The sequence below is a fragment of the Babylonia areolata genome, chromosome 16 (assembly GCF_041734735.1).
Source record: "Babylonia areolata isolate BAREFJ2019XMU chromosome 16, ASM4173473v1, whole genome shotgun sequence".
Taxonomy (NCBI): Eukaryota; Metazoa; Mollusca; class Gastropoda; order Neogastropoda; family Buccinidae; genus Babylonia; species Babylonia areolata.
In genome coordinates, this window is record NC_134891.1 from 16,248,868 (window position 1) to 16,261,367 (window position 12,500).

The 12,500-nt window shown below is 47.9% G+C and overlaps 1 protein-coding gene across 1 annotated transcript in view; it reads right to left on the reverse strand.

Annotated features, from left to right (window-relative positions):
• The window catches only part of LOC143291198 (exostosin-1a-like), a 115,476-nt gene that overhangs the window by 54,385 nt on the left and 48,591 nt on the right, over positions 1 to 12,500 (reverse strand). The window contains exon 2 of the mRNA XM_076600936.1: positions 7,527 to 7,601. Coding sequence (XP_076457051.1) covers positions 7,527 to 7,601 — 75 coding nt within the window. The remainder of the gene's footprint in view (positions 1 to 7,526; positions 7,602 to 12,500) is intronic.

A 12,500-nucleotide genomic window follows, 5' to 3' on the forward strand; every position in this document is an offset into this window, starting at 1 on the left:
ATAACCCACCGAACGCTGACATACATTACAGGATCTTTAACGTGCATATTTGATCTTCTGCTTGCGTATACACACGAAGGGGGTTCAAGCACAGCAGGTCTGCACATATGTTGACCTGGGAGATCGGGATAATCTCTACCCTTTACCTACCAGATGCCGTTACCGAGATTCGAACCCGGGACCCTCTTATTGAAAGTCCAACGCTTTAACCACTCGGCTATTGCGCCCGTCCTTGAGGACAAAGAGAGCTGCACTGCATTCTGAATTTTCCAAAGTGTGTCAATCATACAGCTGGGGAGATCCGAATCATACAGCTGGGGACATCCGAAACATACAGCTGGGGACATCCGAATCATACAGCTGGGGGAGATCCGAATCATACAGCTGGGGACATCCGAATCATACAGCTGGGGACATCCGAATCATACAGCTGGGGAGATCCGTCTCAAGCAATTTATAGAAACAACAAGACTGGAGTGGGTTGGGGTGGAACTGGGGACATCTGCAAGCTTCTGTCCGCCGAATTCTTTGGAATACTACACTGATAACCGACGATTTCACACACCCCTTTCGCATGCATACAAACACTGGCACGCTCAGACATATATATATATCAAAATACAGACATGCACTCACTCACATGCGCGTGGGGTAGTAACTTTCTTTTCTTTCTTTCTTATCTTTTTTGTTGTTGTTGTTGTTTTGTCTTTGTTTTTTCGTCACTTATCACTGACGGTAAAAAGACTTATGAACGAACACCCCCCCCCCACACACACACACACACACACAAGCGTGCGCGCGCATACACATTCACACACCACATTCACAGAGACAAGGAGACAAAGAGTTCACACACACACATATTGACACACACACACATATTGACACACACACACATATTGACACACACACACATATTGACACACATACACATATTGACACACACACACATATTGACACACATACACATATTGACACACATACACACATATTGACACACACACACACATATTGACACACACACACACATATTGACACACACACACATATTGACACACATACACACTGACCCCCCCCTCCACCCTCTTTCCCCCAAGAGAGAGAGAGCTCCTAGAGACAAACAGACAGACAGGCAGACAGAGACAGAAAGGGATAGACAGACAGACAGACATATCTCCCATCCGCCAGTTTTCTGCCCTCTCCTACCTTTTCTGCTTGACAAACTAATCATGCAAGTTGCTGTGTAGACCACACACACACACACACACACACACACACACACACACACTACCACTTCCTCCGAAAAGGAAGGAATGAACCCCCCTTCCCCTCACCACCTTCCTTCCCTCACCCCCTACTCCCCCACCAAACCCAACGGTAACAACCACAGCATTGTTATAGAAGCTCCGTGCACCTTGTCACCCAAAACATTGAAAACAAACAAACAAAACAAAATCTCCTGCAGTGAAAACGAGTACCTGCAACAAACGAAAGGCCGACACCGCTTTCGCACAGGGAATGTTTCATCCTCGGTGAAGCAGCCTAATCGTACCTCCGTTGATTTTTACGCCGGGGTAAAAATAAAAAATCTGGCTAGCCGAGATGAACTCCGGCGTCTATGAAGACAGCAGCCAGGGTCAAACCCCGGGGGTAAATTTCAGCTAGTCGTGTGACCCCGGCTAGTTGGATTTAACACCCCCACCCCCTCACCCTCCTCTCGTAATAATTATGGAAATCGTTCTTCACTTCTAGTCCAGCTGAAAATGACCTCCCCTAATGTAAGAGAAAAAGAGAGAGAGAGGAGTGGGATGGGGGACGGGGGACGGGAGTGGAGGGGGGGGGGGACCGGGGGGGGGGGGATGTGGTGGATGACAACGCACTGTCGACGTCAGCCTCCCACACCAGTCAACTAACGTTGTCAGGCAGTACAGGCTGGTGGAGGTCTCACATAACCACCGTATGTCGCCATGGCAGGTTGCTCCAAGCCTGCAATTTCCCCCCGTTAAATACCCCCCCCCCCCCCCCCCCCCCCCCCCCCCCCCCCCCCCGTGTGTGTGTGTGTGTGTGATGATTACACCCTGTCATGCAAAGCCAAAATGGCACACACCCTTCCTTCCTTTCTTTTTTTCTTCTTCTTTCTTTCTCTCTTTGTTGCTAAAAGGCCAGCCGAGCATATATGAGTATAAAAACAAACAAACAAACCAAAAAAAACACAAAAAAACAACAACAAAAAACCCAAAAACATGCAAATATCGGTCCAGTAGACCAAAAAAAAAAAAAACAAACAAAATAAAATCAGACACAAGCACAACTAAAGATTCATACACATAAACCGAGGACAGGCCTCCGACGCTGATCATAATCCGTCAATGTTTCGACAATGAACTACCGCCTTAACCTGAACAGAAAACAAAATGTCATCCAATTCACACACACACACACACACACAACAACAACAACAACAACAAACGTACTAGGTACATGATAACAATCCCGAACACAGCTACCAAGCCACGACCGACGCTGCGTCAGAAAATTATCATCACCCAGAGCACAGCGAACGCGAGACTGAAGGATGCTGTATCACAGGCAAGTCCGTGATTGCAACTATAAAACAGTACAGTGGAGTGATGGCATAGAGGTAACGCGTCCGCCTAGAAAGCGAGAGAATCTCAGTGCGCTGGTTCGAATCACGGCTCAGTCGCCAATATTTTCTCCCCCTCCTCTTAACCTTGAGTGGTGGTCTGAACGCTAGTCATTCGGATGAGACGGTAAACCGAGGTCCCGTGTGCAGCATGCACTTAGCACACGTAAAAGAACCCACGGCAACAGAAGGTTTGTCCATGGCAAAATTCAGTAGAAAAATCCACATAGGAAAAACAAATAAAATTGGAAGCAGGAAAAAATACAGAAGAATGGGTGGCGCTGTCGTGTAGCGACGCACTCTCCCTGGGGAGAGCAGCCCGAATTTCACACAGAGAAATCCGTTGTGACAAAAAAAAGAGATAAATACAAATATAAAACAAGCACACAAACCCAACAGTTGCCAACAGGCGCCTCATCTATATTACGCTGTCCTACCAGTCTATAGCTGGTGGGGACAAAGTCCCCTGACACTAGAGCAGCAGTTCACACAGTAATTTCAACCTCATTACTTTTTTGTCCAGGGTGGGACAGCTTGTTGGCGTTTCATAACAGTGGGGTAGTCTGCTGGTCACGGCAGGGAGCGAGCGACGTCACACGACAAAACTGCTGTGTTGCGTGTATTGCTTTGTGTTGTGTTGTATTGTAGTGCACTGAAATGCGTTGCGTTGCTTTGTGTTGTGTTGCATTGTGTTGCACTGAAATGCGTTGCGTTGCTTTGTGTTGTGTTGCATTGTGTTGCACTGAAATGCGTTGCGTTGCTTTGTGTTGTGTTGCATTGTGTTGCACTGAAATGCGTTGCGTTGCTTTGTGTTGTGTTGCATTGTGTTGCACTGTATTGTGTTGTATTGTATTGCACTGAAATGCGTTGCGTTGCTTTGTGTTGTGTTGCATTGTGTTGCACTGAAATGCGTTGCGTTGCTTTGTGTTGTGTTGCATTGTGTTGCACTGTATTGTGTTGTATTGTATTGCACTGAAATGCGTTGCGTTGCTTTGTGTTGTGTTGCACTGTATTGTGTTGTATTGTATTGTACAGTACTGTGTTGCGTTGCTTTGTGTTGCGTTGTGTTGCACTGTGTTGTGTTGCCTTGCTTTGTGTTGCGTTGTGTTGCGTTGTGTTGCACTGTGTTGTGTTGCCTTGCTTTGTGTTGCACTGTATTGTGTTGCGTTGCTTTGTGTTGCGTTGTGTTGCACTGTGTTGTGTTGCCTTGCTTTGTGTTGCGTTGTGTTGCGTTGTGTTGCACTGTGTTGTGTTGCCTTGCTTTGTGTTGCACTGTATTGTGTTGCCTTGCTTTGTGTTGTACTGTACTGTGTTGTGTTGCCTTGCTTTGTGTTGCGCTGTATTGTATTGCGTTGCGCTGCGTTGTGATGTGTTGCGTTGAGTTGCGCTGCGTTGTATTGTGTTGTATTGCAGTATTGTATTGTATTGCAGTATTGTATTACTCTTTTTTCACAATATACTTCTCTGTGTAAAATTCAGGCTGGCTCTTACCAGTCGCTACAGCGCAGCGCCACAACTTTTTCTTCTTCTTTTTCCCCCTTCTTTTTTCTGCCTTCCAGTCTATTCGTTTTCCAATCAGAGTTCTGTCTGTTTGTCTGCGATACAATATAAACTTTACTAACTACTGTGGTTTGCCAGTCTAACCACCACCGCCTTAACACCCCCACCCCTCTACCCTCTCCACCCCTTTGCAGCCTGGAAAGTGCGAAGAAAATAAGCCTTTGTTCAATTACTTTAATAATAGAGAACAGACACTGGATTTCGGGTCATGCATGCCAGCACCCACTGCCCTTTCAACAGTTCATCTTCCGCTCTCTGTCTCTCACTGTCTGTCTGTCTGTCTGTCTGTCTGTCTGTCTCTGTGGAGTTGATAGAAACATTCTGTCTGTCTGTCTAACTGCCTGTCTTGTCAGTCTCTCGAAACACACACACACACACACACACATATATATATATATATATATATATATATACTCTGTGTGTGTGTGTGTGTCTGCGTGCGTGTGTGTGTGTGTGTATGTTTGTATGTATGTGTGAGTGTGTGCGCGCGCGCGTGTGTGTCTCTCTGTCTCCCCATCCTTCCGGAAGCACGGAAATGTCAGAACAAAAAGCCTAGGGTGTGGCGGCTGTGTGGTTGTGTGTGTGTGTGTGTGTGTGTGTGTGTGTGTCTGTGTGTCTGTGTCTGTGTGTGTGTCTGTGTGTCTGTGTGTGTGTCGGGATGTTGGGATCCGCTGCGGCGTGAGGGAAGTACAGGAGGGTGTAGCACTAGCAGCCACCACTCAGATGGTGCAGGAAATGGATAAAACATCTCACCGCCTCCCCTCCAATAAAATAAATAAAATACAAACAAGAACAAATACAACAATATAACTAAGTAATATCAATAAGCACACACACACACACACACACACACACATATATATATATATATATATATAATTTTATGAACACATAAAATAAATACAAAAAGAAAATAAGCAAGTTTTAAGCAAAACAAAGAGAAATAAAAGAGAGACAGAGATAGAGATATTGAGAGAACGAAAGTGCGGGAGAGAAACAGTGGAGACAGTTTGATGGGGAGAGGCAGACAGAGAGAGAGAAGGAGAGATAGAGAGTGATGGACACACACACACACACACACACACACACACACAGGCGGGGGGGGGGGGGGGGGGAGAGACAGAGAGAAACAGAGACAGAGAGAGCGGAAGAGAGAAGAGACAGACAGAGAGGGAAAGAGAGTGGATGGAGGGATAGGAGAGCATACAGGCGAAGGGTGCGGGTAGGGGGGGGGTCGTTGGGGGAGGGGGGGGGATTCCAACGGTTGGAAGCACTCCAACTTTTCGTGTAGAGAAAAAAAAAATCCCATAACTTCTATCGATAACGCAACAGCTGTGGTGTGTGCGCTTCTGATGCCATCCCTGGAATGAACTACTGTGAAACAGGTGTGGAATATAACAACAGGAAAAAAAACATGTAGAAAATAACAAGCCCCCCACCCCTCCCTGCATGTACGCACGCGCGCATACACACACATACACACGCGCGCATACATACAAATATATGGTGTATATTATATATATATATATAGATATATATATGAACGAACACACACACACATGCAAAGAGCACACACACACAGTATTTCAGTAGCTCAAGGAGGCGTCACTGCGTTCGGACAAATCCATATACGCTACACCACATCTGCCGAGCAGATGCCTGACCAGTAGCGTAACCCAACGCGCTTAGTCAGGCCTTGAGAGAGAAAAAAAAGAAAAGAATATTGTTGTTGAAAACTTTCAATGGATTTCACACTTCAAGACACGGGCTTGGCGGCTTTGGCTTGGGCGGGGGCAGGGGCAGGGGTGGGTGCGGAGGCGGGGGCCGAGGCGGGGTCGGGGGCAGGGGCAGGGGCAGGGGCCGAGGCGGGGGCCTGGGCGGGGGCGGGGGCAGGGGCAGGGGCGGTGGCATCCTGGTTGACGACGACGCCGTCCTGGCCGCTCGAGGACGCCCTCCGGAGCCTAGTGTTTGACTCCTGGCGGCAGACGTGGACGGGCACGGGTCTGTTGTGGATGCAGTATGATGATCTGGCAGGCGTTGCTCATCCCGCGCGTGCCCACCAGCAGCAGGTCGGCCTTCTCCTCGCCCGTCACGCGCACGATGACCTGCCCAGGCTTGCCCATCCCCACCCGGAACTCTCCTTCCATCCGCAAGCTGCTTAGCTTGTTTTTGAACTTCTTCTCCAGGTGGCCCATCTGAGAGGCCTGAGCCTTCATCTGTCGTACCTTCTCCTCAGCACCCGTCATGAAAGAGGTTTCCTCCGGCACGTGAATCATGATCAGCTTGTCTCCCGGCATGTAGATCTTGCGACAATAGTAATCGAAGGCGAATTCAGAAGAATTTGCGCAGATCCCCAAACCCTTCTGCCCCCAGTTTACTGTTTCCCAGTCTGTCTGTCCTGACAACATGATAATCAGAACCGATATATCGTGATGTCATGCCTTTCTCTGTTCACAGCTTCGACGAAAAAGTCCCTTGAGTTCCGAAGCTGGTCTGTTAGTAGTTGGAGTTTTGAGAAAACACGGTTATTTCTCGCATGCCAAGTTCAAAATCAGTCACAGCACCACAATATTAACTAACTGATTAACTAATGTAAGATGTAAGTACTTCCTCCAAGTAATACCGACCCCCCCGCCCCTCTCCCCCCCCCCTCCCTGCCCCCGAAACGGGGGAAAGGAAAAAAGTAATGATAATGAATACAGAAAGAAAGAAAATAAACGTTTGAAAATCGAGTTATACAATGCGAAATTGAATAAGCATGTATAATTCTACATATACAAACAATTCAGACACATAGTTGTTCCAAACCAAACAATACAATATTACATGAGATGTGGACTGGGCAAGTAATGTCGAAGACGGTAGTGTGGACCTATGCCACCCCCATTGGCTGACGCCCTGAAGTTCAAGCTGTTCATGGTTTAAGTCCAGGTTTCAGTGAAGGTTTCGTTGTGGCGAGGGGGTGGGGTGGTGTTGGATTCCCGGTAAAGTTCTGCCCCACAGACCGGTGTTTTATCTAATAAGTCATGGGAAAGAAGGGGTTCTTTCAGGGGAGATGGGCAAAAAAATAAAAGGGGGGTTGGGGGGGGGCAAAAATAAAGTTGCCCTACCTGGGGGAGGGGGCAAAAAAAGGGGGGGAGACAAAAATAAAGGTGCCCTACCTGTGGGGGGGAGCGCAAAAAAAGGGGGGGGGCAAAAATAAGGTGCCCTACCTGAGGGGGTGGAGTGTGGGGGCCAAAAAAAAGGGGGGGGGGCAAAATACGGTGCCCTACCTGAGGGGGGGGCAAAAAAGAGGGGGGGGACAAAAACAATGGTGCCCTACCTGAACGATCCAAGGCGACGCCCACGCGGCACGAGACAAAAGGTGGAGTTGAACAGCAGTCTCTTGTAATCGTACCTGTAACACACACACACGCAGTATGTGGATTATCATTATCGTCCTTCTCGTCTTACACACACACACACACACACACACAATCTGTCATGGTTCAAGGAGAGACAGAGATGGCTTTAAGTTACTTAACATATCATACCTATCACACAATATCATATCATGAGTTGGATTGTAGGCTTCTGAAGCATTTAGCCTGCATATATGTAAGATGACATGTTTGTTCTTATATACCGGTATTCTAAGTGCATATGTTGCTAATTAAACGTTACAGCTAGCTTGTAACTGAGAAATTTAATTGGAAATTTAATTGTCGCTCTCCTTCACCCCCCCCTCCCCATCCCCCATTTCCTTCCACCTGCACCACCCACCCCTCCCCAAACTCCCACATATCGCCTGAACCCAACCCGCTAAATTCCCCTTTCGCCTTTCAGTACACTTTTGATCAAAAGTCGCCTATTCCCAGTTCGCTGATGTGATCAGAACTGCTGTGTGTGTGTGTGTGTGTGTGTGTGTGTGTGTGTGTGTGTGTGTGTGTGTGTGTGTGTGTGTGTGTTATTAGGTTTGAGAGAGAGGGGGGGGGGGGAGAGAGAGAGAACGGCAGGGAGGTAGGCGAAACGGGACAAAGAGCCGAACCCTGAAGAGGCCGAAGAGGGTGGCGGCACGATCAAGCAGTAGTACAGGCTGAACGGGAAGAGAGGAATCGGACCTGCACGCACGCACGCACGCACGGACGCACACACACACACACACACACACACACACACACACACAATCTGTCGTTGTTCAAGGAGAGACAGAGATGGCTTTAAGTTACTTAACATATCATACCTATCACACAATATCATATCATGAGTTGGATTGTAGGCTTCTGAGCATTTAGCCTGTGATTATATGTTTGTTCTTATATACCGGTATTCTGAGTGCGTATGTTGCTAATTAAACGTTACAGCTAGCTTGTAACTGAGAAATTTAATTGGAAGTTATAATCCTCCCAGTGTCTTTCTACTGGGTTTGGGCTTTTGACACAGTTCAGTGTTCCAATTCTTCGGACCAAAAAAAAAAAAGTGTGAAAAAGTGAGATTAGATTTTGGTGAAAGGTTTTTATCAGCTTGTGCAGCGCCACCTTTTATTGCGGAAGAAACCCAGAAATTAAATTCCACAAACCCAGAACTGGAGATTCCACAAACCCAGACATGGGAGATTCCACAAACCTAGGACTGGAGATTCCACAAACCCAGACATGGGAGGTTACACAAACCCAGACATGGAGATTCAACAAACCCAGAAATGGAGATTCCACAAACCCAGACATGGGGGATTCCACAAACCTAGGACTAGAGATCCCACAAACCCAGACATGGAGATCGGAGATCCCACAAACCCAGACATGGAGATCCCACAAACCCAGACATGGAGATCGGAGATCCCACAAACCCAGACATGGAGATCCTACAAACCCCACAAACCCAGACATGGAGATCCCACAAACCCAGACATGGAGATCCCACAAACCCCACAAACCCAGACATGGAGATCCCACAAACCCAGACATGGAGATCCCACAAACCCAGACATGGAGATCCCACAAACCCCACAACCCAGACATGGAGATCCCACAAACCCAGACATGGAGATCCCACAAACCCCACAAACCCAGACATGGAGATCCCACAAACCCAGACATGGAGATCCCACAAACCCAGACATGGAGATCCCACAAACCCCACAAACCCAGACATGGAGATCCCACAAACCCCACAACCCAGACATGGAGATCCCACAAACCCAGACATGGAGATCCCACAAACCCCACAAACCCAGACATGGAGATCCCACAAACCCCACAACCCCAGACATGGAGATCCCACAAACCCAGACATGGAGATCCCACAAACCCTATAAAGATGAATTTTCCACAAAGTGCAGACAGGCCCGTGATGCACATAAACCTGACACCTGCCTCTGACGTTGAACATTCTGTCCATTTCCGACCCAGAATGACTTTTTGTTTAAAAAAATTTAAAAAAAAAAAAAAAAGTAAATACACACACACACACACACACACATATATATAACCACATTCGTTTGCTAGCAGCATGATACATTACATCTTTATCTGTCTCCCGCCATCTATCCCTTCAGGCTGTCTATTTATCACCCTATATTTTGGTTTCTGAATTTCTTCGTTTACTTTTCGTTACTTGTTTATTTATTTTTGGTCAGCACACTTATCTACTCCTATCCGCTGCTGTCGCTCTCCCCCCCCCCCTCCCCCCTCCCATCCCCCATTTCCTTCCACCTGCACCACCCACCCCTCCCCAAACTCCCACATATCGCCTGAACCCAAACCGCTAAATTCCCCTTTCGCCTTTCAGTACACTTTTGATCAAAATTCGCCCATTCCCAGTTTGCTGATGTAATCAGAACTGTTGTGTGTGTGTGTGTGTGTGTGTGTGTGTGTGTGTGTGTGTACCTATCCGAGTGGGTTTCTTCTTCAGAATTTTTGCCAGAGGACAACATTCTCCTTGCCATGGGTTCTTTTCCAGTGCGCCAAGTGCGTGTTGCACACGGGACCTCGGTTCAAATCGTCTCATCCGAAAAACTAAGCGGCTCTGTTTGATTTTCCAGTCACACTTGGGAGAAAAGGCGACAGCGGGATTCGTTTCGAACCCAGACCCTCACGGACTCGGTATTGGCAGATGAGCGTCATAGCCATTCTGCCACCTTCTCTCCCCGTGAAGTGTGGTAACATCATCCTACGTTATCAGGCTTCTCTTCTCCCGCCTCAGCATCATCCCTGTTCCTCGCTAAATGAAGGGCGCACTTCTTTCAGCCCCGCCCCCCAGCCACCTACAACATCTCTGCTCCTCTTGCATCCACCCCCCTCCTCCCTCCACACATAACGCCTCCAACCCATGCTCTTTCACAAACCCTCACTACTCACTCTTCCTCTGTTCTCTCCCTCTCTCTTTCTCTTAGTCTATGTCTCTCCCTCTCTCTCTCTCTCTTTATCTGTTTCCCTCTCTCTCTCTCCTTTTCTCTTTGTTTGAAGTCTCTCCCTCTCTTTCTCTATGTCTCTCCCTCTCTTTTTGTCCCTCTCTCTATCTTTGTTTTTTTTTTCTCTCTCTCTCTTTGTCTATGTCTCTCCCCCTCTCTCTCTCTTTGTCTGTCTCTCCCTCTCTCTCCTTTTCTCTTTGTTTAAGTCTCACTCTCTCTTTCTCTATGTCTCTCCCTCTCTCTCTTTGCCTCTGTTCCCTCTCTCTTTGTCCATGTCTCTCCCTCTCTCTTTGTCTATGTCTTCCCCCCCCCTCTCTCTCTCTATGTCTCTCCCCCCCTCTATCTCTATGTCTCTACCCCCCGCTCTCTATGTCTCTCCCTCTCTTTTGTCTATGTCTCTCCCCCCCTCTCTCTCTATGTCTCTCCCCCCTCTCTCTCTCTATGTCTCTACCCCCCCGCTCTCTATCTCTCCCTCTCTCTTTGTCTATGTCTCTCCGCCCCCCTCCTCTCTCTATGTCTCTACCCCCCTCTCTCTATGTCTCTAACCCCCCGCTATGTCTCTAACCCCCCGCTATGTCTCTCCCTCTCTCTTTGTCTATGTCTCTCCCCCCACTCTATGTCTCTCCCCCCCTCTCTCTATGTCTCTCCCTCTCTCTTTGTCTATGTCTCTCCCCCTCCCCTCTATGTCTCTCCCTCTCTCTTTGTCTATGTCTCTCCCCCCTCTCTCTCTATGTCTCTCCCTCTCTCTTTGTCTATGTCTCTCCCCCCCCTCTCTCTATGTCTCTCCCTCTCTCTTTGTCTATGTCTCTCCCCCCTCTCTCTCTATCTCTCTACTCCCCTCTCTCTATGTCTCTCCCTCTCTCTTTGTCTATGTCTCTCCCCCCCCTCTCTCTATGTCTCTCCCTCTCTCTTTGTCTATGTCTCTCCCCCCCTCTCTCTATGTCTCTCCCTCTCTCCTTTTCTATGTCTCTACCCCCTCTCTCTATGTTTCCCCCCTCTCTCTCTCTTTTTCTATGTCTCCCCCTTCTCTCTCTTTGTCTATGTCTCTCCCTCTCTATGTCTCTCCCCCCTCTCTCTGTCTCCCTCTCTCTGTGTGTGTGTGTGTCTCTCTCTCTCTCTCTCTCTCTCTCTCTCTCTTTCTCTCTCTCTCTCCAGCCAAGTGGTTGAAGGCAAAGCGTTGGACTTTGATTTGATTTGATATGGATACATATTTTGCATCTATCCTCAGTCGGAGACCAAGCTCTAAGCGCTTAACAAACTCGCGGTCATTTGCAAAACAGGCTGCCTACTTGGGTAGAGCCCACTGACAGCTGCCATTGGGCCAGTCGTTTCCTGTGTCATTCAATCAGACTTCAGGCATATATATATATATGTATTATACACGCACACACTCAGACAGACATGTAACATTTTACGTGTATGACCGTTCTGTTTATTAACCCTGCCATGTGGGAAACCATACCCGTTTTCGGTGGGTGTGCATGCTGGGTATGTTCTTGTTTCCATAACCCACCAACCCCTTACATGGATTACAGAATCTTTAACATGCGTATTTGATCTGCGTGCGTGTACACACGAATAGGGTTCAGGCACTAGCAGGTCTGCACATATCGGAAATATCTCAAGCCTTTACCTACCAGGCGCCGTTACCGAGATTCGAACCCGGGACCCCTCAAACTGAAAGTCCAACGCTCGGCTATTGCTCCTCCTTCTCCTCCTATTATTATTGCTGCTGCTACTGCTAGTGCTACTGAGGCTATTACTACTACTGCAGCTGCTCCTATTACTACTGCTGCTGCTGCTACAACTATTGTTGCTCCTACTACTACTGGTGCTACTAGTACTGCAGGTGCTGCTGTTACTACTGCAACTGCTGTTACTACTACTGAAGCTGCTGCTACTACT